The 21,421-nt window shown below is 41.3% G+C and overlaps 1 protein-coding gene across 1 annotated transcript; it reads right to left on the bottom strand.

Annotated features, from left to right (window-relative positions):
- Positions 1-435: 435 nt before the first annotated feature.
- On the bottom strand, positions 436-20,482 carry ATP23 (ATP23 metallopeptidase and ATP synthase assembly factor homolog). Its single transcript, XM_056117668.1, has 6 exons — positions 20,259-20,482; positions 15,703-15,748; positions 14,941-15,022; positions 10,312-10,449; positions 7,307-7,390; positions 436-1,097 (listed from the first exon to the last, which is right to left on the bottom strand). The coding sequence occupies exons 1-6, from the start codon at positions 20,455-20,457 to the stop codon at positions 894-896; spliced, it is 753 nt and encodes a 250-aa protein (XP_055973643.1). The 5' UTR covers positions 20,458-20,482; the 3' UTR covers positions 436-893.
- Between the last annotated feature and the right edge of the window lie 939 nt (positions 20,483-21,421).

The following is a 21,421-nucleotide window of genomic DNA, read 5'->3' as shown; positions in this document are numbered from 1 at the left end:
AAAGGAGAGAGAACAAAAGGGAATGCCCTGCCACAAAGGCAGGGTAGGATGGGGGGGGGGGATGGGGGGTGAGGGATACTGGGATCAGTGGTGGTGGAAAATGGGCACTTGGTGGAAGGATGGGTACTAGATCATTGTATAATTGAAATCCAAGTGCAAAAATTTGTAAGTCTACAACTGTACCTCATGGTGCTTCCCTAATAAAAATTTCAAATAAATAAATAAATAAAATGAGAACTGTACACTTATTTTTTTAATTTTTATTAGTGAAACACCATGAGGTATAGTTGTAGACTTACAAGTTTTTGTGCTTGGGTTTCAGTTATACAATGATCAAGTACCCATCTCTCCATCAGTGCTCATTCTTCACCATCACTAATCCCAGTATCCCTCCCACCCCCCAACCCCCCACCCCACCCTGCTTCTGTGGCAGGGCACTTCCCCGTGTTCTCTCTCTCCTTTTGGGTGCCGTGGTTTGCAAAAGAGGAATTGAGTGGCAATCGTGTTCGAGACCTGTACACTTTTTTTACCTTTAATATAGATGTTAACAGTGGTCACCTATCAACGAGTTTCATAGGCTTTATAATCAAATTTCAAATAATTGCAATAACAAAAAACAAACCACTAACTAAATAAAAGTACAATTCTTTTAAAATATAGTGTAGAAAGTACAAAAAAATGTAATTTATTTGCCTAATTCATCAGAGTTAACTACAAAGATACATTTTTGCCTTGGAGTTATCATTTTCTCTTATCAGTTAGTTACCTTTTCTGATGCTAAAATCACTATCTTCTGTTCCAGCTGTATTTGTTCAAATTTTATACATCTGTCTGCTTTATGACCAAATTTTCTTCATAATCACTGAGCTTCTATAAAATAAATATCACTGTCTTCATATGTTCGAGTAATATCGATCACGGTTTTGAAAGTCTCTATGTGCATATCTTGCATAAGTCTTGTTATGTGGGATCCTTCCAAAAGGTTCATGGTCATTGAAACAAGATTCAAAAACTTCATCCACAGCCTTTTGAGCTACTTCTTTGCTTACATTTCTAACAGCCAGAATAGAAAGAATGGCTCTGTCTCGCACACAAGCCTAAGGAGAAGGGAAAGTAAGTGGCTTTAAGTTTAGGTGAAAATTTAATCATAAAACAGTATTTTGCATTATGTCAAAATCACAATTAAAATGAATTTCCTCGAGTATCATGCTAAGTGAAATAAGTCAAAAGGAGAGGGGCAGATATAGAATGACTGCATTTATTTGTGGTATATTAAAAATATATATATATATATAGTAGAAGACTAATATCCACGGTCGGGGAAAGCAGGGGCTAGGAGGAATGGTCAATGTTGGAATTAACCACAAGGGTGTGACAGCAGAGGGTAGGTAAGATAGAGAAGGGACCAGTATGACAATAATAGCTGGGAATGATCACACTGGACAAGATCTGAGTGTTAAAAGTAGGTAAAGGGATATTCTTTTTTTTTTTCATTAGTGAGACATCATGAGGTACAGTTGTAGACTTACAAATTTTTGTGCTTGGGTTTCAATTATACAATGATCAAATACCCATCCCTCCATTTCCCACCACCACGGATCCCAGTATCCCTCCCACCTCCCATCCCCCCATCCCAACCTGCCTCTGTGGCAGGGCATTCAGTAAAGGGATATTCTTGATAATCTTTCAGTATCAATATTTCAAACCACAATGCCCAAAAGGAGGGAGAAAGGGAAAGTGTGTGTGTGTGTGTGAGAGAGAGAGAGAGAGAGAGAGAGAGAAAGAGAGAGAGAGAGAGAGAGAGAGAGAGAGAGAGAGAGAGAGAGAGAGAGAAAAGAAAAGTGCCTGCCATAGAGGCAGGCAGGGGGTGGGGGGGATGAAGGGTGATGGGAGGGAACCTGGGGACACTGGTGCTGGGAAATGTACACTGGTGGAGTGATGGATGTTGGAATACTGTATGACTGAAATCTAATCATAAACAGCTTTGTAAGGTTCTATCTCACAGTGATTCAATTAAAAAGTAAAAAAATAAATAAATAAAAAGAATTTCCTCAAATTTCCTCAAATTGTTACAGTATAAATCATGTTAATTCAGTTCAAACTATTTGGGTATAATAAGTAAGACCTCTTCCATTTTCTCACCTTCATTGACAAAAGCAGCTTTCTCTAAATTCCAGGTAGCATCTGTAAAACAGGCCCTCCCAATGTGAATAGTATTTTAAAAAATAATTAAGAATTTATTTTAAAAATAAGATTCTGGGGGCTGGAGCAATAGCACAGTAGGTAAGGCCTTGCACGTGGCCGACCCGGGTTCGATTCCAATTCCCAACATTCCATACGGTCCCCCTGAGCACCGCCAGGAGTAATTTCTGAGTGCAGAACCAGGAATAACCCCTGTGCATGGCCAGGTGTGACCCAAAAAGAAAAAAAAAAGATTCTGGCTTAATTTTTAATGTCTAAAACCTACATTTCTTATGCATGCTCTCTTAACTTTTCAGCTGAACAATACTAAGTAACTTTTTCTTGAGAGGGCAACTCTCCTTGGAGGTTAATAGGAAATCACATACTGCAAACACACAAAATCTCGGGCTGTAGGGATAGTAGAGGAGTTAAGGTGCTTGCCTTACATGCAGCTAAACCCAGTTTGAATCCCGGCACCACACAAGGTCCCTAAGCACCACCAGTCAGGAGTAGCCCCTGAGCACAGAAGCTGAGCACTGCTGAGTATGGCCCAAATATACACTGTCCTCCCATTGTTCATCAATTTGCTCGAGCGGGCCCAGTAACGTCTCCATTTTTTTTTTGAGACTTGTTATTACTGTGTTTGGCATATTGAATACGTCACGGGTAGCTTGCCAGGCTTTGCCATGCGGGTGAGATACTCTCAGTAGCTTGCCAGGCTCTCTGAGAGGGGTGAAGGAATTGAACCCAGCTCGGCCAGGCTGGCTGCACGCAAGGCAAACACCCTACCACTGTGCTGTGCCTACCTACTCCAGCCTGTGCTGTATCTCGCCTGCACGGCAAAGCCTGGAAAGCTACCCGTGATGTATTCAATATGCCAAACACAGTAACAAGTCTCACAATGTTACTGGGCCTGCTCAAGCAAAACGGGAGGGCAATGACATGGCCCAAATACACACATACTCTGAAAATGTCTTAATTTTTCAAAGAGAAAAAAATACACATTTTTTTCTGAGTTCTCTTTGCATGAGTTATCTCCCTGTGTGCTGAAAGTGGATAAATGATGGCTTCTCAGTATTCTGCAAACCAAAATGCCCAAAAAGAGAGAGAGCGAGAGCAAGATGGAGAGGGAGAGGGGGAAAGAGAGAGAGAGAGAGAGAGAGAGAGAGAGAGAGAGAGAGAAGTACCTATCACAGAGGCAGAATGCGGGGGTGAGAGGGTGGGAAGATACTGGGGACACTGGTGGTAGGAAATGGACATTGGTGGAGGGATGGGTGTTGAATCATTGTATGACTAAAACCCAATCATAAACGGCTTTGTAACTGTATCTCACAACGATTCAATTAATTAATGAATGAGGCTGGGTATATAGCTCAGTAATAAAGCACAGCCTTGCATGTGTGTGATATTCTCTGAGTTTGACCCATGGTGCCACACAAAAAATAAAAATTCCTCTAAGTAAAAAAATGTTATCTCCCTACAGAGATAATTTACAGACTATTACACAGTAATAGACTAGAATTTCATAGTATTCTAAATGCTTGTAGAATAAGATCCTGCCATTCTACTCCTCAAACAGTATTTAATCTATTTCTCAAAAAAAAAACATTTAATTTTTTTTCCTATAATTAGCTAACCACTAGATGGTTACAGATCCTGTCAATCATTTACTTTTTCCTGCACATTCCCAGCTTTATTCACTCTGCCAGCAGGCACAAGTAGATGCTCATTAATGCATATATCAGAACACTAAAACACTCATCCAAATGGATATATACACACTTGTTATTGCACCATTATTTACAACACCAAAAATCTGAAAACAACTGGAGTGCCCAAAAACAGCTGAGTGAATAAAGAAACTGTGGTATATTTGTATAAATAATGAAATAGTTCTCAATTATGAAAAAATGAGATTTTGCGGTGTGCTGCAACTTGGATGAAACTTGATGAGGTCATTCTAAGTGAAGTAAGTTAGAAAGAAAAAGGCTAATACTAGATGATCTTGCTCATATGTGGAGTATAAATAAACAAAGCAAGAGAATAGAAAAGTTGGAAAAGAAATATACCCTGAGATATTGCCAACAAACTGTGAATGGGAAGAGCTAGGGACCTCAAATAATGGTGGAGAGATAATGACACTCTGGCAGGGGTACAACATAGTAGCATTGCAAGTACAAAAATAATATCAATACTATTGCAAATCATGATACTTTAATAAAAATAACTGCTTTGAAAAATTACAGTAATTATAATAAATTGTATGTAGCACTGTAGCACTGTCCTCCCGTTGTTCACCGATTTGCTCGAGCGGGCTCAGTAACGTCTCCATTGTGAGACTTGTTGTTACTGTGTTTGGCATATCGAATACGTCACGGGGAGCTTGCCAGGCTTGGCTGTGCGGGCAAGATACTCTCGGTAGCTTGCCGGGCTCTCCAAGAGGGGCAGAGGAATCGAACCCGGGTTGGCCAGGCCAGCCACTTGCAAGGCAAACGGCCCTACTACTGTGAAATTATAATAATTTACTTTATAATAAGGGCTGGAGCAATAGCACAGCGGTAGGGCGTTTGCCTTGCACGCAGCCAACATGGGTGACCCAAGTTCGATTCCTCCGCCCCTCACAGAGAGCCCGGCAAGCTACCGAGAGTATCTCGCCCACACGGCAGAGCCTGGCAAGCTACCCGTGATGTATTCAATGTGCTAAACACAGTAACAACAAAGTCTCCAATGGAGACGTTACTGGGCCCGCTCGAGCAGATCGATGAACAATGGGAGGACAGTGACAGTGACTTTATAATAAATACAGTAATTATAATATATTATTATAATACCAGTGCTCTTCAACCTAAATTATACCAACCCTGATCTTTAAAATATAGTGGCAGAAGGCACATGCACGGCCCAGGTTCAGTCACCAGCATGTATCAGATGGTCTCCTTCATCCTAAAGTCCCAGAACTAAACCAACCGGAACGACCCCCAGACTCTCTGAGCATCACTTGAGAAGTAAAAAAAAAAAGTGTAGTAGTAGTAGCACTGTCCTCCCGTTGTTCATCGATTTGCTCGAGCGGGCACCAGTAACATCTCACAAAAAAGATAAATAAACCCCAGGTGCCAAGGAGATAGATATGGACACAGAGTCCCTTGGTTATTGTGGGCCAAACTGCTCACACTGTCAGTTCATCAGTTCTATACTTCCTCTCCCACCCTCTATCTATCACAGATCTTCAAAGCTTTCTAGCAGGATTCGGGCCAGAGAGATGGTACATTGGGTAAGGCACTTGCACTGCATGCATACTACTAACTCATATGCATATGGTCCCCTAACCCCGACCAGTTGAGATCCCTCAGCATAGAGCCAGGAGTAAGCCTAGCTTACTTCCAGTGTGATGCAAAAACAAACAAAAACAGTTTTCTAGCAGGATGGTTCTGCCTATTTCTTGTTTGTGCTTGCTTATACATCCCTTCTTAGCCTAGTTCATCATAAAAAAAAAAGACTGCCAATCCAAAATTGTTGTTTTTTTTAATCCCTTCATACAAGCCTTTAAAAATGCTCTAGCATGGGGCCAGAGCAATGACATAGCAGGAAAGGCATTTGCCTTGAATGTGGCCAAACCGGGTTCGATTACAAGCATCCATATGGTCCCCTGAGCCCTGCCAGGAGTAATTTCTCAGTGCAGAACCAGGAACAACACCCTGAGCATCACAGGGTGATGCTCAAAAACAAAAAATAATAAAAAATAAAAGTGCTCTAGGGGCTGGAGTGATAGCACAGCAGGTAGGGCATTTGCCTTGCACGTGGCCGACCCGGATTCGATTCCCAGCATCCCATATGGTCCCAAGAGAACTGCCAGAAGTAATTCCTGAGTGCATGAGCCAGAAGTAACCCCTGTGCATCGCCGGGTGTGACTCAAAAAGCAAAAAAAAAAAAAAAAAAAAAAACCAAAAAAAAACAATAAAAGTGTTCTAACACAGCCAAAACTATGCTGCAATGCAGTCTCTGTTCTAAGAGATATTTTTTGTCTCAAAGATAACACTGTAGCTGGGGGCCTGTACAGCAGGTAGGCATTTCCCTTGCATGCAGTTGACCAGAGTTCGATCCCCGGTACCCTCCTCAAGCATCACTAGGAGTGATCCCTGAGTGTAGAGCCAGGAGTAAGCCCTGAGCATAGATGTGTGTGGCTCAAAAACAAAAACAAATAAACAACCAAAGAATAGCACCGTTAATTTCAAAATATAAATCCAGAACTCCACTAGGATAAAAGGAAGATAAGCTGTGATTTTTACTTGCATATCTTAACTATCCCCATCCAAAAAGTCCCGAGGATAACACTGGAACTCTTCACTATTACAATCTTTCCTGCAGTAGAGGACAAGGATGCAGCCTAGCGTAAGCATATACTTCACATGTAAAAGTAACTGGGTTCAATCCCCAGCATCAAAACACACAAACATCTTGCCCACAGTTGTAAGTTATCAGGTAAAACTAAATTTGACTTAATCAGTAAATATATTGTTTATTTACTCTGCTCCTCTCGAGAGCCCAACAAGCTACAGAGAGTATTCTGCCCATATGGTAAGCCTGGCAAGCTACCAGTGATGTACTTGATATGCCAAAAACTGTAACAAGTCTCACAATGGATACTTTACTGGGCCCACTAGAGCAAACTGGTGAACAAGGGAGGACAGTGCTACAGTGCTACTGTATAACAATACTGTATATAAACAGCATATTTACCATTCTGTAGCACTGTAGCGCTGTCCTCCCATTGTTCATCGATTTGCTCAAGCAGGCACCAGTGACTCCATTGTGAGTGGAGACGTTTTTGGCATATGCAATACGTCACAGGGAGCTTGCCAGGCTCTGCTGTGTGGGCGGGATACTCTTAGTAGCTTGCTGGGCTCTCCCAAGAGGAACAGAAGAATCAAACCCAGGTCGGCCGCATGCAAGGCAAATGCCCTACCTGCTGTGCTATCACTCCAGCCCATTTACCATTCGTCAATTTATTTATATATATGCAATTTTTTTCATATAACAGGTATTTTAAATTTCAAATACTGGATGTACTTATTTCTTTAACTCAGAGCACTCCTGAGAGTATGTGATTTCATATGTTACTTTTTACCTGATGGTGTTGTTTTAATCCAAAATGTAATCTGAATATTTCATTAATAAGTGAACAGTCTCCACTAAGGTTGGCAGCTCGAACCTATCACATGAGAGAGACAAACAGAAAGAAAGTGCTTACACTCCAAACATTTATCACAACTGTTTTTAAACTGCAGAAGAATATAAAATTAGTATGTTTTTTGAAAAGCAGGTAAGACATATTTAAAATTTTTTTTCAACTCTATCATCTCAGAAAGTTCTTAAGAAAAAGAGCAGACATCATGAGCTATGCTTGACAATGTCACGTTTATTGAGCAGGGGGTACAACTGCTTACCAAAGGGAATTTTCAAAACTTTACAGTGCAGTATTGCTGATGGAACTAATTTCTTCTATAGCCAGAAGTCAGAGGGTTAGATTCCACCACTAAAGTCCATGCTCTCTATGCTATACAAACACTTCTGGAATTTTCCAAGAGGATTTCAAGAAAATATGCACTTTTTTCTCCCCTTTTATTTTTGGGCCACACCCAACCACACTCAGAGCTTACCACTGGCAGGGCTCAGGAGACCATACACAGTGCCAGAGACAGAATCTATGTCTGTCATGTGCAAGACAAGTGCCTTGACCCCTGTACAAGAAACTATTCTATCCAGAGTCTGGCAGCTTGCGGCAGAAAAGTGAATGGACCATGCTTTAAACTATGGCGCCATGCCTCCCCAGGAGGGAAAGGGTGTTGCTCTCTTCCGCCTTTTTCCCCCCTGGCAGCAAGGTGGCTGCCGCCTCAGAGCTTATTGGAAAGCCAGGTATGAGCTGGCGGTGACGGGGCAACTGCAGTCTCATGGGAAGGGGGACGGTACCAGCTCATCCTTCACGCCCTACCGAGGTCACGAGTTGCCCTCCATAAGCAGCTCTCCAGCACAGCCATAACACCAGAAGCACAGAAACCAATCTCGTAATTATCTAGCTCTTTGCAGAAATCCAAAATCATTATATGACATTATATGATTCTCATACCAGCTATAGAAAACTAAATATTTCACAATGCCTTCTCAGCAATTCTGATTGTTGGGGGGGGGGGGGGGATTCTAAACAATAATGGTGCATCTTTTGTCGAAATAATGAATGTAATCAATGTAGAGAAGAGTTAAGTAGAAATCATCCGCCTCACAGGTATTGGGAGAAGTGGGAGGGGGGTATATTGGGATTCTTGGTGGTGAAAAATGAGTACTGGTGAAGGGAAAGGTGTTTGATCATTGTATGACTGAGACTTAAACCTGAAAGCTTAATAACTTTTCCCATAGTGATGCAATAAATAAATATAAGAAGAAAAATAAATAAATAAATAAAATTATGAAAAAAAAGTAAGGTGGAGTTCATGCCCAATTCAATCAGCTAATCAGTGACTGAATAAATAGCAATACTCCTACATAAAAAAAAAAACTATTCTTCCAAAGATCAGCAAAATGAGTTTCAAATGTGAATCTAAAGCTAGATATGTCGTATTTATCATATGAACCCCCGAACACCACGCCAAACTGCTGAAATTCTCTTGGACTTTCCCATAAATCTATGTAAATGTGAAAAGTGCCCTGTGAAAAATTAAGTACTATAAACTCAAAGAATCAAGAACATCCCAAATTGGTTTTGCTATAATTAGGACATATATTCTGATTTACTGTAATTTTTAAGGTAAAGAGTGATCTTAATAGATAAAAGTCTTAAAAATATAATCAGAAATTCTACAACCAACCTCACCAAATTTTTCAAAATAAAATGAACCAATTATTATTCCTACAATACTATACTCCTGTTCTTCCTAACATCCAAGAGAGATCTATTAAAAAGAACTATTCTACAGGACTGGAGCAATAGCACAGCAGGTAGGCTGTTTGCCTTGCAAGCGGCCGACCCGGGTTCAATTCCCAATATTCCATATGGTCCCCCAAGCACTGCCACAAGTAATTCCTGAGTGCATGAGCCAGGAGTAACCCCTGTGCATTGCCGGCTGTGACCCAAAAAGAAAAAAAAAAGAACTATTCTACAAATAATATGACATGCAACTAGATGCATGTATTTAATTATTTATTATTAATTTCAATGAAAGAAAAAAATCTAAGGTATAAAATAAACATTTGATTGGGTTTTTTTTTGGGGGGGTGAGGAGGGGATAGGGCACGCACAGCAGTGCCCAGGACTTACTACTGGCTCTGCACTCAGGAATCACTCCTGGTGGTACTTGTAGCACCATATGAGGTACCAGATATTAAACTCAGGTAGGTCACATGCAAGGCAAGCCCCTTAACCATGTACCACTAGCTCCTTTGATGCCCAAGTATGAATTTTTGGATATGTTTTTGTTAGCTTTTCAGCAGATTGGAATCTAGAATTAATGAAATACATATCTCTCTAGGGCCAGAGATATACATATATATATTTAAGAGCAATCCAAAGGGCTTCATAATAAAAAATACCTTTTTATGTTAAATTTTGGAGACTAGATTTTACTCTAGATCAAGCATGGAACTTCACCTACATATGCAGCACAGCAAAACAGCGAGGACCCTGGACATAATTCTTACCATCACTTACTACCCCTAAAATCTAGACAACTACACCATGTTCCACATATATAAAACAGGGATAATAGAATGGATTATTAGGAAGAGTAAAGGAAAACCTATCAACAACATTGAGGATCAGAGGCCTCAGTAAATGTTAAATATTATCTTAATTATTAACTATTTGAAGTATTATTTTTATATCATTTATTCCATGTGAAAAATAGTTTATTGTTATAAGTATAGACATATTTATGAGAATTTAATGGTTCTACTTAAAGACAATTCTAAAAAGATACTTTTAAACTCTCATATCTCAAAAATTATATTCAGCAAAGTGAACAAGACTGACGTGGAAATATGACAGTAAGAAAAGGGATACATTTAAATAAATTATACTTGAATAAATGCTCAAACAATATGTTCCGGGGGAACAAATGTTTCTGCCACAATAAAACTCACCTCTGAGCAGGCCAAATGTCTGACATTGGTAAACCAGTCAACATGGGCACGACAGTGATCAAAGGCATGAATGAGCTCATGGGTTACCACTCTGTTCATATGAGCCTGATTACCAATATTATTCTGGCACAAAACAATCTACAAGATACAAAGATACAAAAATAAAAGAAAACAGTTATTTCTAAAATTGACTCTCATTGCTCATCTATTTCATCTTTTCTCACAAAATGGAAGGCATTTCCACATGGTCCCTACTCTTCTCCACTGACCCCACCTCTCCCCATCCAACAAAGGTTCTACCTATGCCTGCTCCATGAAGCCATCCTCAGTGTCGAACTTCTCCTTTCTCTTCTCTTTGACCTATCATAGCACTGATATATATCTATTCATATACCTGCCTGGTTAATGTACCAATTGGTCTTGGGTTTTACAATACTATAATAAAAAGGGGTGAACTTTGAAATGAAGCTGACAGATTGAAATTCCAGTCCCATTCCATACTAACTTGGTGACCATTGAGAAAGCTTCTTAATGGTGTGTCTTATTTTCTGAACAATGAAAAAGAGGGAGTACCTAGCTTATTGTTAGAATTAAGGGAGACCATAGAATTAAGCAAGACCAAATCAAAATTATTATTAAGATTTTTATTCTTATTAGTGATCATTCAATTGAAAATGAATGGGACATTGTCCCATTCAATTAGAATTGCAAGAAAAGTCCTAAGAAAGATCTTCAGGATAAAGTACAAAAAGTCAACAGCACATTGACTAGGATCTTAGAAGAATAATAAAGACAGGAAGATTCCTAATGGTAACTAATAACAGTTACCATTTATAGTATACTTACTATGTGGATCACACCCACTAGTACCCAAGACTACTCCAAGCTTTGTGGTCAGACACCCATGCAATGTCAGGATCAAACTAGGGATCTAGTTTGATGCAAAGTATGTGCACCAGTCCTTTGAACCATCTCCCCAGTCCATGCACAAGTAATTCTTATATATTCATTTATTCAATTGTTGAACTCTACTAGTAGATTTATAATCTGGTATTGGAAACAGAAATTAATTAAGGATTTACCAAAATACATGAAATAAGAGTTTTCATGAGGAAAACTTCAAGTTGTCAAGAGTGCATACAATAATAATACCTGATCTATTCTAAAAAGTCAGGAAAAATTTCTCTGCATCAGAGCTTAATGTCTAAACTGGGCCCTCACATAGGGAAATTGGTGGAGAGTTGTAGGCACTCTGATGGTGGTGGGATGCAATATTTTTGTACATCAATACCATAAGCTTTAATACTAACATAACTACCGAAATTATAATAAAAATTAAATAGGGGCTGGAGAGATAGTAGAGGGCTTAAGGCATTTGCTTTGCATTTGGCCAATCTTTGTTCCATCCAAAGCATGGTCCCCTGAGCACCACCAAGAGTGTCCCTGACTACAGAGCTAGGTGTAAACACTGAGCACCAGACAGTTTGCTCCCTCTCCTCTTGTCCCAAAAATAAAGAGAGGGCATCTAGCACCAAGAATTAAAGGGTTTAATTCTTTTAAGTCCCTTAACATTTAACAGTTGCTAGAGGAAAGTAACATAGTATAGGAACAATCAGAAGCATGCAGCTTACTAGAAACAAAGGAAAGAAAATGTTTGGCATTATCTGTAAAGTCAAATGAATGCATACTTGCATACTCTATAACCTAGCAAATTCTCTTCCAAGGCATATACTCTGAAAGAAGTCTAGCCCCTGTGCATGGAGAGAAGGTGAAAAATATTTCCAACAGCTTAGGTCCAAACAAAGTTGGAAACAATATCAGATAAGGCAAACTGCCTACAGACATATAACGGAATACTACTCAACAGTGAAAGTTAGCAAACCAGAAGTGGCACATAGTGAAAGAATCTCACAATGTTGATCCAAGTAATATTAATACGTACATCGAATATATAGAACACAATATACTGTATGATTTAATAAAACTACAAAATTGTACAAATAACTCAAAGGATTTCATGTAGGAGGCTTAAAATGAAGCAACTAGCAAATATATTGTGGGAATGTATATATCGATGGGAAAGCCATTCAGAATGTAGAGAATGATTGTCACAAAAGTAAAATAAGAGGGAGAGCAAATGCAATCCAAGCAAATGTAATCCAAGAGGAAAACACAGACTTCTGAAGTCCTGGCAATGTTCTGTTTCTCAAGTCTGCATGGCAGTTCACAAATGTTCATGCTATTACTATGACTAAATATAAGTGTTTTTTCTTTGACAGTACAAATTTTAATTTAAATGAGAGTTCCCAACTGTTTAACACAGCTTGAAAGGCCTAGCAGATCTATGTAAAGTCCTTCATTCTCAAAGAGTTGCATACAATTCTTTTCCAGTGCACATGGGACATTCTCCATGACAGAACACATGCTGAGTCACCAAACATAACTCCATAAAATCAAGAAGATGGAAATCGAACTTTTAGTCTTGGCTGTCATGCCCAAGAACTACCTCCGGGTGCCATATAAGTGCCTTAACAGCCTTGATCCAGAGACACACGAATGAATCTCAGAACCAAACAGCTTGCTGCAGAGATGACTCCAGACCCTAATTATTTAAAAATTTAAAATTCCAGGAGTGCATGGCCATGACATCTCATATTATTCATAACAAGAAATAAAAAATATATAATCTGTCATCTGCCTATGGGGCAGGCTTGAGTGGTGGTAGGAAAATTCGAAATAATGGTGGTGGGAAATTGTAATGGTGCTGGGATTGGTATTGAAATATTGAATGTAATCAATTACTGTGAACAACTTTATGAAAAATAAATTTTTTTTCTTTTTTGGGTCACACCTGGCAATGCTCAGGGGTTACTTGCTCAGGCTTTGCACTCAGGAATCACTCCTGGCGGTGCTCGAGAGACCATATGGGATGCTGGGAACTGAACCCGGGTCGGCCGCATGCAAGGCAAACGCCCTACCTGCTGTGCTATTGCTCCAGCTCCTGAAAAATAAAATTTTTTAAATTTTTTTTAAAAAATCAAACTTGCTCTTCAAGACCATGTTCTCGTTTCAACAAGTATCTTTCAGATATGTCTCTTCACTGGCTTGCTTCCTGGTTTGCTCTTCAAGTTCGTGTTCTCCCTTGAACATAGATCTTACTTGCTTACCTCTATGATTTTTGCCTGTTGTTTTTTTCCACTATGGAGAAGCCCACATTCTCTCTTGAATATGTATTTCCTCTCTTTCTCTCCCCTCACATCCTTCTAAGTAAGTTTTGGTCAATAAAAACAATCTTTTTTTTTTTTCAAAAAAAAGAAAAAGAAAAAGAAGACAGGATTCATATAAACTATTCTCTCAGACAAAGATGCTTTGAAAAATTTAAATTAATGACAAAGAGAAACTGGGAAAAAACTCAAACACTTGGAAATTAACTTTTTAAAAAATAAAAAAGAATTTTCTGAATTTAAGAAAAAAAGAGACCATTTTAAAAATGGAATATCTGAAAAACAGAAGAAAATAAAATCAAGATATACAGTACATGAAGCAACAAGTGGCCAAATGCAGCAGAACTAGAGAGTCAGTCTACAGAACTGTGCTTACCCTGCACCTTAGATGGAGGGATCTTTAGGACTATATGGCTTGCTGTAGTTTCTACCCTATTTCCCTATACCCTCATTCATTCCTGCACTCCCGCTTAACAAGACACATACACCTTGTGCTTTCCCAAAACAACCTTTGATCATGATACCCTGCTATGTACAAAAGTCTTTGTCTTCTTTTGCCAAAAAGAGGCTTTAAATTTCTCAAATCTAATCTGTTGGCATCTTTTAGTCAATTACATCATAGTACCATTGGTAACCATTTATCTACCCATATTCACAAAATAGTTTGACCTAATTAGGGACTAGAGTGATAATACAGTGGGTAAAGAATTTGTCTTGCATGAGGCCAACCCAGATTCAGTCCCCAGCAGGCCCTATCAGGAGTCATCCCTGAGCTCAGAGCCAGGAGTAACCTCTGAGTACTGCCAGTGGTGCACCCCTCAAACAAAAAAAGTTTGACCTTATTCAAATTTTGTAACTCTCTGTATCCATGTACTCTCCAAAAATGTAAGATTCTTAAAAGGACCTTTTTTTTTTTTAAATCCAATACCATCTACCAAAGAAATGCCCAGCATAGAGAAGATGATCAGTAAGTACCAAGAGAGAAAATTAGACTAAAGAATACAACTTGAAGCCGAAGAGATAGATAGAGATAGGCCTTGCATGCGGCCGATCCTGGCTCAATCCCAGGCATTCCATATCGTTCCCAAGCACTACCAGGAGTAATTCCTGAGTGCAGAGCCAGGAGTAACCCCTGACACCTCCGGGTGCGACCCCCAAAAAAAAGAAAAAAAAAGAAAATAATTTAGCAAAAATGCCCACTTGAGGGGGCAGAGATCTTGACAGTATAAGAGGTAAGGCATTTATCTTGTATGAAGCCCCTGGGGCCCACCCTAATTTGATCCCTGGTACCACATATGATTCCCCAAGAATCACTAAGGGTTGTTCCTGAGTACAGTGCGAGAAATAGCCCCTGAGCACCTAGGGATATGATCAAAAAACCTCCCACCAAAAAAAAAAATCCTACCTGAGAGGTTGAAGCATCAAAACCTCCACTGACATTTCCATTACAATCTTCACATGAAAAGTGTCTTTCTCTGTTAACTTCACTAAGAAAATTAAAGAGACAATATCCAGAGTTAACATCTGGCAGGCAAAGCAGCTCTGGGCCCAGAGGCAGAAGACCCACATCACTCAATCTCATGCCACTAACAGGAAAGAAACACTGGGAAAGCTCAGAGTCAAGATTCAGATTCTTTCATCTGCAAAATAAGGAGATGGTCTCTGCAAAATTTATAGTAATTTAGAATCGACAGCTTGATTCCACAAGGCTTTTGGTATACTGATTAAAATCGTACTGAAATTAGGCTGGAATTCCTGCCTGTGATCCCAAATGTCGAGGCATCCTAGAAGTCACTTCCTCTATGCCCCTTGAAGTTAAGCTATACCTAGATGACACTGAAATAGCAGCTGTGAATTCTTGTCCATTAATGGCAATGTTGAGGCTGAGGTAGTGAAAAAGTTAAGTTTGGTAATTACTTACAAGAAATATATTTTAGTATTGTCTTTACTAAGTCCCTAGGCGAATGGCAGTATTAGAGATTTAGTATTACAGAGCAGAGATGCCACAAAGAAAATAGGGGCTGCCTGGAGAAAATGGAGCCAATCACCATCAACTCCATATAGAAAGAGCTTTTCCATACCAGAAGTGAAAATCTTAAGTAATTTCAATTTTTCAGATTTTGTTTTTTAGCAACCAGAATATATAGCATATTTCAAGAAGACTTACCATCCAGTGTGTTTCATGGCATCAAGGAGAAGTTTGACATATGGATCTAGAAAGACATGGGTTCGATTAAGTATGCTAACAGGAAAAGGCAACAACAGTTAAATTATCCAAGTGGCAGTATAGAAGATACATTACCCATAATAACTCATATATCAACAATATAATGAAATAATATTACTTAAAACTAAAAGGCCCTCCCGTTGATCATCGATTTGCTGGAGCGGGCCCAGTAACGTCTCCATTGGAGACTTTTTTGTTACTGTGTTTGGCATATCGAATACGTCACGGGGAGCTTGCCAGGCTCTGCCATGCGGGCGAGATACTCTCGGTAGCTTGCCGGGCTCTCCGAGAGGGGCAGAGGAATCGAACTCGGGTCGGCCATGTTGGCTGCATGCAAGGCAAATGCCCTACCGCTGTGCTATCGTTCGGGTTACTTAAAACTAATAAAAATAAACTATTATAAAGGCTTAAATTAACATAAGAGCTAGAGAGATAGACAGTATCATGGTAGGGTACATGTACATGGTAGGGTACATGCAACCAAACCCTGGTTTGATCCATGGCATCACATATGGTTTCCAAGCACTACCAGAAGTGATTCATGAACACAGAGTCAGGAGTGATCCCTAAGCACCACCAGAGGTGTCCCAAAGCCCTCCCCCCAAAAAAAGTAAAAGCATAAACAAGTTAATAAGCATTAAAATGCATACTTCTCTGCCTCCCTTTCATTGATTGGTGAGAGGAAGGAGGAAGGGCACAGGTATATGATTCCCTGTGTTCTGTAGGGGGTGTGTGGGATACAGAATAACAATGATCTGCCCCTACCCTAAGTGGGGGATAGATTGAGAGACTCAAAAATAATAGGGCCCAGCTTCAGGACTGATCTCAGAGAGATGCCGGCAGCTGAGGTATCCCAGGAAGGCCGAGCAGCCACTAGGTAAAGACTGCTGGACCCTAGGTGGGATAGGGCAGACAAGAGTACCTGCCCTGACAAAAGCCCAACACTCCACCCACCCATATCTGGCTTCTGCAGCTGCCAGAGAATCAGCCTAGCTTCGCAACTGATCTCAGAGGCATGCCAGAGAGACACCTGCAGTTGATGGTCCCAGTGTCAAAGTCCCTGAAGTTAACAGCCAAATATGTAGCTGGAAAATACCTCCAGACATCACAGAGCTAACAGTCCCAGAGAAACAAGAGAATTAGTTGGGGAAGTTGAGTGGAAACCCACTAAGCTCAGTGAGTGAAAACAGTAACACAGAAGGCCAAGCTTGCACCTAAAAGTTCAGCAAATCCTCATGTCATGACTTTAGTCACATACCATTACAAGATATATGTTGAAATAAGCAACATAAATTAATTAATTTATATTAGTATATAAACTAAATTAATTAGTGCCCACTAAGAGAGCAGGCTTTAAGGTTAAGGGGGATGGATGGGAGGAGTTGAAGGGGAGTGGGACATAGATGGAACTGGTATTGGAATACTGAATATCTGAAAGAACTGTATTTTGAACAATTTTTTAGATCATGGTGTTTAAAGTTTTTAAAACGACAAAAATTTAATAGAAAAGCAATCTTTAATGAACTGAAACACTGATATAAATACAATATGGGTACTATCAAATATCTTCAATAATAACAAACTTGTAAAAGACCATTTTTAGTTACATGGTTAAATAAACTGTATTGAGGCAAGCTATAGAGAGTATCCTGCCCACACGGCAGAGCCTGGCAAGCTCCCCGTGGCGTATTAGATATGCCAAAAACAGTAACAACAAGTCTCACAATGGAGACATTACCGGTGCCCACTCGAGCAAATCAATGAACAATGGGAGGACAGTGCTACTGTGCTACAAGGTAGGCCCAAAAAAGATTTAAATTTTGGCCATATCCATAAAAATGAACAGCACCTGTGTATAGTGAATGGAGGAAGGCGGTAAGTATACCCCCACCTCTACCTGTTCTACATCTACTTGTGTCCTGTTCCAACCACACAGGCAACACAACTTCCTGTGTTGAGTACAACATCCTAAAGAGGAACTGTCAACTAAAAGGAAAGAAGACTAAAAAATAGCATGGATCTATATCCAATAAAAAGTAAGAAAGGTTGAAATAATGAATATAATCAAAGTAAAGAGAGAGTTAAGTGGAAATCATCTGCCTCACAGGCAGGGAGAGGGGTGGGATAGGGGGTATTACTGGGATTCTTGGTGGTGGAAAATATGCACTGGTGAAGGAATGGGTGTTTGATCATTGTATGACTGAGATTTAAAACTGAAAGCTTTGTAACTCTTCTCATGGTGATTCAATAAATAAATTTTTAAAAAAGTAAGAAAGGATTTGTAGATGAAAAAAACTTAACTAAGACCACAATAATTTCAAATACCTGTGGAAATGCCATGTGGAAATAGACAATACTGGAGAGGTAAAATAAGAGCCAAAGGGTAGAAACAATACAAGGCAGATTTTAACCCAGTATGAAAAAGTATGAGAAAGATTTTAATCCAATATTAAAATAATTGATAAAATAGACTACTAGCCTCAAAAAGCCTCAAAGAGCAGGTAACCTCTTCTGGCAGAGGTCTATAAGTGCCCTGGGCAGCGATGGCACAGAAGCTTTGCTCCACTGAAAGGCCTGAGTGTCCTTCAACTACTAGGAGTATATGAGCCAGTAATAATCACTCATAATGGTTACAGTAAAGTCCAAAGAATGCAACTACCCTAATATCAACTTTTCACATAGGCATCTTGATAAAGAGTATAAATGCACTGCAAATTAAGTAACATTAAAAAAAAAAGCCCAGAAAAAAAATTTAAGCACTGAAAGTAAAACAGGTAAAAGTTTTTAAAAAAATTAATTAAAAATTAAAAAAAAAAGAAACTGAAGTGAGAAAATTAAGTGTAGTAATTCCTCTTTAGGTGACCTACTTAAGAGTATAAACCTCTTAAGAGTGTAAAATTAAAATTGAGGCCATATAGCTGGTAAGGCATTTTCTGTGCATGCTGCCAACCCAGGTTCGATTCCTGGCACCTCATGTGGTCCCTGAGCCCACCAGGAGTGGTTTCTGAGAGCAGAGCCACGAGTAAGTCCTGAACACAGCTGGGTGTGGCCTCCAAAAAAGAGTGTAAATCATAAAATAATTATTGATACTATTGAGTGAACATATCTTTCATCCTCTTGCCCCAGGAAGGGTAACCCACACTTCTCACAGTCCATCTCCTCCACTGTTGGCGCATATCCCCTGGAAGAACAGCTACCCTGTACTCAGCCCTTCACACTCAGGATATCTACTCCTCACAACCCTAAATGAAGTAATTTCAGTCCTCAGTGTCATTTTTTTTCCTGCAAAAAGGCTAGAAGGGATCAGAGAATTAAAGCATTCCTCCCTCCATACTATCAATGACCAGAATTTGAGTCCCTGTCTAAATCTGCAGTCTATGTTCTTTTCACTTGATCCACTTCCAAACATCTTAAAGCCAAGGTCCTTACTCATCTTTGACTTTCCTGGGACCAGAACACAATCTCGGAGGCAATAAACGCTAGCAAAAACTGTCAATGTCAACTTTCCCTCTGCCCTCCTTCCTCTCTCCTTCAATTCCCTAACAGAAACTTAAGGCTAGGACATCTTTGAGTTGTGGACATTTGAATGAGGACTGAGTGACAGCTATGAAAAAGTATGAAACAATGAACTACGAGTAACCCTGCTTTGGGACAAATATGTTTAAGTGATTTTCTAGGCGGTCCTTGGCAGGACTCTATAAAAGTCAAGGGGCGAGGAAATGTCTAATGCCCTGTCCCTGGGTCTACTGAGAAAAAAAAATCCGCAGGTAGCTGGGTCTCTACTTAACCCACAAAACTGGTTTTTCTCTTTCGGGGGGGGGGGGGGGGGGTCCTGCGCCCGCTGAGAATACAATGACGCTATGGACTGTCTCCGCCCCAAAATGCACGAGATTCGGCTACTCAAAATTTCGCGTTCAGTTCATTTCAAAGGGGTTCTACTCTCAGAACTCCATCGGTGTACGAAGGTTAAGGAAGGGTAGGTTTGCAAGCCTGTTCGGCTTTTGCCAGCAGGAGGTATGCCTTAATCAAGGTGACTTTAGAAACTCTTGTTTCACTCGAACTCTAAAAGCCGCACGTTGCTGCAGAATTTTCAAACTAAGACAGAGAATCTATCAGACTAGTGAGTGTGTCGGGGGGATGGGGGGCAAACTCCTGGGCCGATTCTTTGCTCATTCTAAAATCAGGGGACCGAACCAAAGCCGGGAGGGCGCTTGCCTTGCACGTAGCCAACCCAAGTTCGAGCCCTGGCACCCCCAATGATCCCCTGAGTCCGCCGGAAAGGATCCCTGACAGGAGTATGCCCTTATTAGCATCGCGGGATGTGGCCCCAGAACAAAGCAAACATGGGGCCTCAGGGCCGACCGGAAACCCAGTGCCCAGCGTCCCACTCCCACGCCTCAAGACGCCGCCTCTGCTTGTGCCCCCGGCCCTTCCCTACCCGCCGCTGTGATCACACACAAGCCTGCCCGCCCCCAACTCTGGGTCACGGCTCCTACTTGTCCGCAGCGTTTTCAGAAGCATGAGCTGGCACTTCTGATGACTGGAGAAGAAGCTGGAGAGGAACCCTGGCGGGGGGTTCCCCCGGGCCTGCCGCTTGGGGAAGACTTGACAGGGGACGTGTTGCTGCTGCTGCTGCTGCTGCTGCTGCTGCTGCTGCTCCGGGCCCTGTCCGCGCTCCCCGGGAGCCCCAGCCATGCTGACCACCGGGCCCGCCACGGGGCCCTCCTGCCTGCCACGACCCGCGGGGAGACACGGAAAGGTGAGGTCCCTTCCGCCAACGCCACGGCTGGGGCCCGCCCTCCGCTAGGCCCACCCCGCGCGGGGCGGAGCTGAAGACGCTGGCGGGAGAACCCTCCAAGTGGGACTAAGGCCGCGGGGCCGGCCGCGGGGCGGGGCTAGGAAGGGGTGGGGGAGAGAAGTGAGCGGGGGACAAGGGCGGGGCGACAGGGTAGGAGGGCGGAGCCCCGGGGTAGGCGGGCGGGGTGACAGAGCAGGAGGGCGGGGCTACAGGATAGGAGGGCGGGGCTCCAGGCGGAGGGGCGGAGTGAGCGGAGAGAAGGGAGGGCGACAGGGTAGGAGGGCGGGGCTTGGTCGAGTTAAGGACCTTGGTCTAAGGGGCGGAGCGGAGACGGACCAGGTTAGAGGCCTGGGTAAAGATGCTGGGCAAGGTGAGGGGCGTTGAACCCCTTTCTTTTCCCCACTATGAAGTTCTGATCAAATAAATCCTATTCTGTAGGGCATTCCCAGATACCTAAATCAAAATTAACTCACAATGTACAAAATTCTTTGTACCTATTACCACCTATCCTGGGGCTGAGATCTCCAAGCCTGCTCGGATGGGGGCTGAGCATCCTCCACCCAGACCCTCCAAATTCCAGTAGGCAGGGGTCACACCCACCAACTGGCCCCCTGGCGCCGTGTAATCCCATCAACGACCAAGACCCAGAGACTATAAAACCCAGCTCCTGGAAGATATCTTATTATCTCATTCCTACTTTGGACAAACGGGCAGGCTACCAAATGTAACCTGCCCACACAGCAGAGTCTGGCAAACTCCCCATGGTGTACCCAATATGCCAAATACCAGTAACAAAGATGGGTCTCATTCTCCTAACCCTGAAAGAGCCTTGAATATGGCACTTTTTAAAAAAAATCCCAG

Source organism: Sorex fumeus, unplaced genomic scaffold, assembly GCF_029834395.1.
Source record: "Sorex fumeus unplaced genomic scaffold, SorFum_2.1 ptg000035l, whole genome shotgun sequence".
Classification (NCBI taxonomy): domain Eukaryota; kingdom Metazoa; phylum Chordata; class Mammalia; order Eulipotyphla; family Soricidae; genus Sorex; species Sorex fumeus.
The sequence above is the reverse complement of the archived record's forward strand: the minus strand, read 5'-3'. Positions and strand labels throughout refer to the sequence as shown.

Excerpts from the sequence above, each read along its gene's own strand:
- ATP23 (XM_056117668.1), bottom strand. The coding sequence starts at position 20,457 with ATGGCTGGGGCTCCCGGGGAGCGCGGACAGGGCCCGGAGCAGCAGCAG. Across the intron at positions 7,391-10,311 it reads GACATTTGGCCTGCTCAGAG|GTTCGAGCTGCCAACCTTAG; the intron begins GTGAGTTTTATT and ends CTCATGTGATAG. Across the intron at positions 1,098-7,306 it reads GATTAAAACAACACCATCAG|GCTTGTGTGCGAGACAGAGC; the intron begins GTAAAAAGTAAC and ends CCTTCTCCTTAG.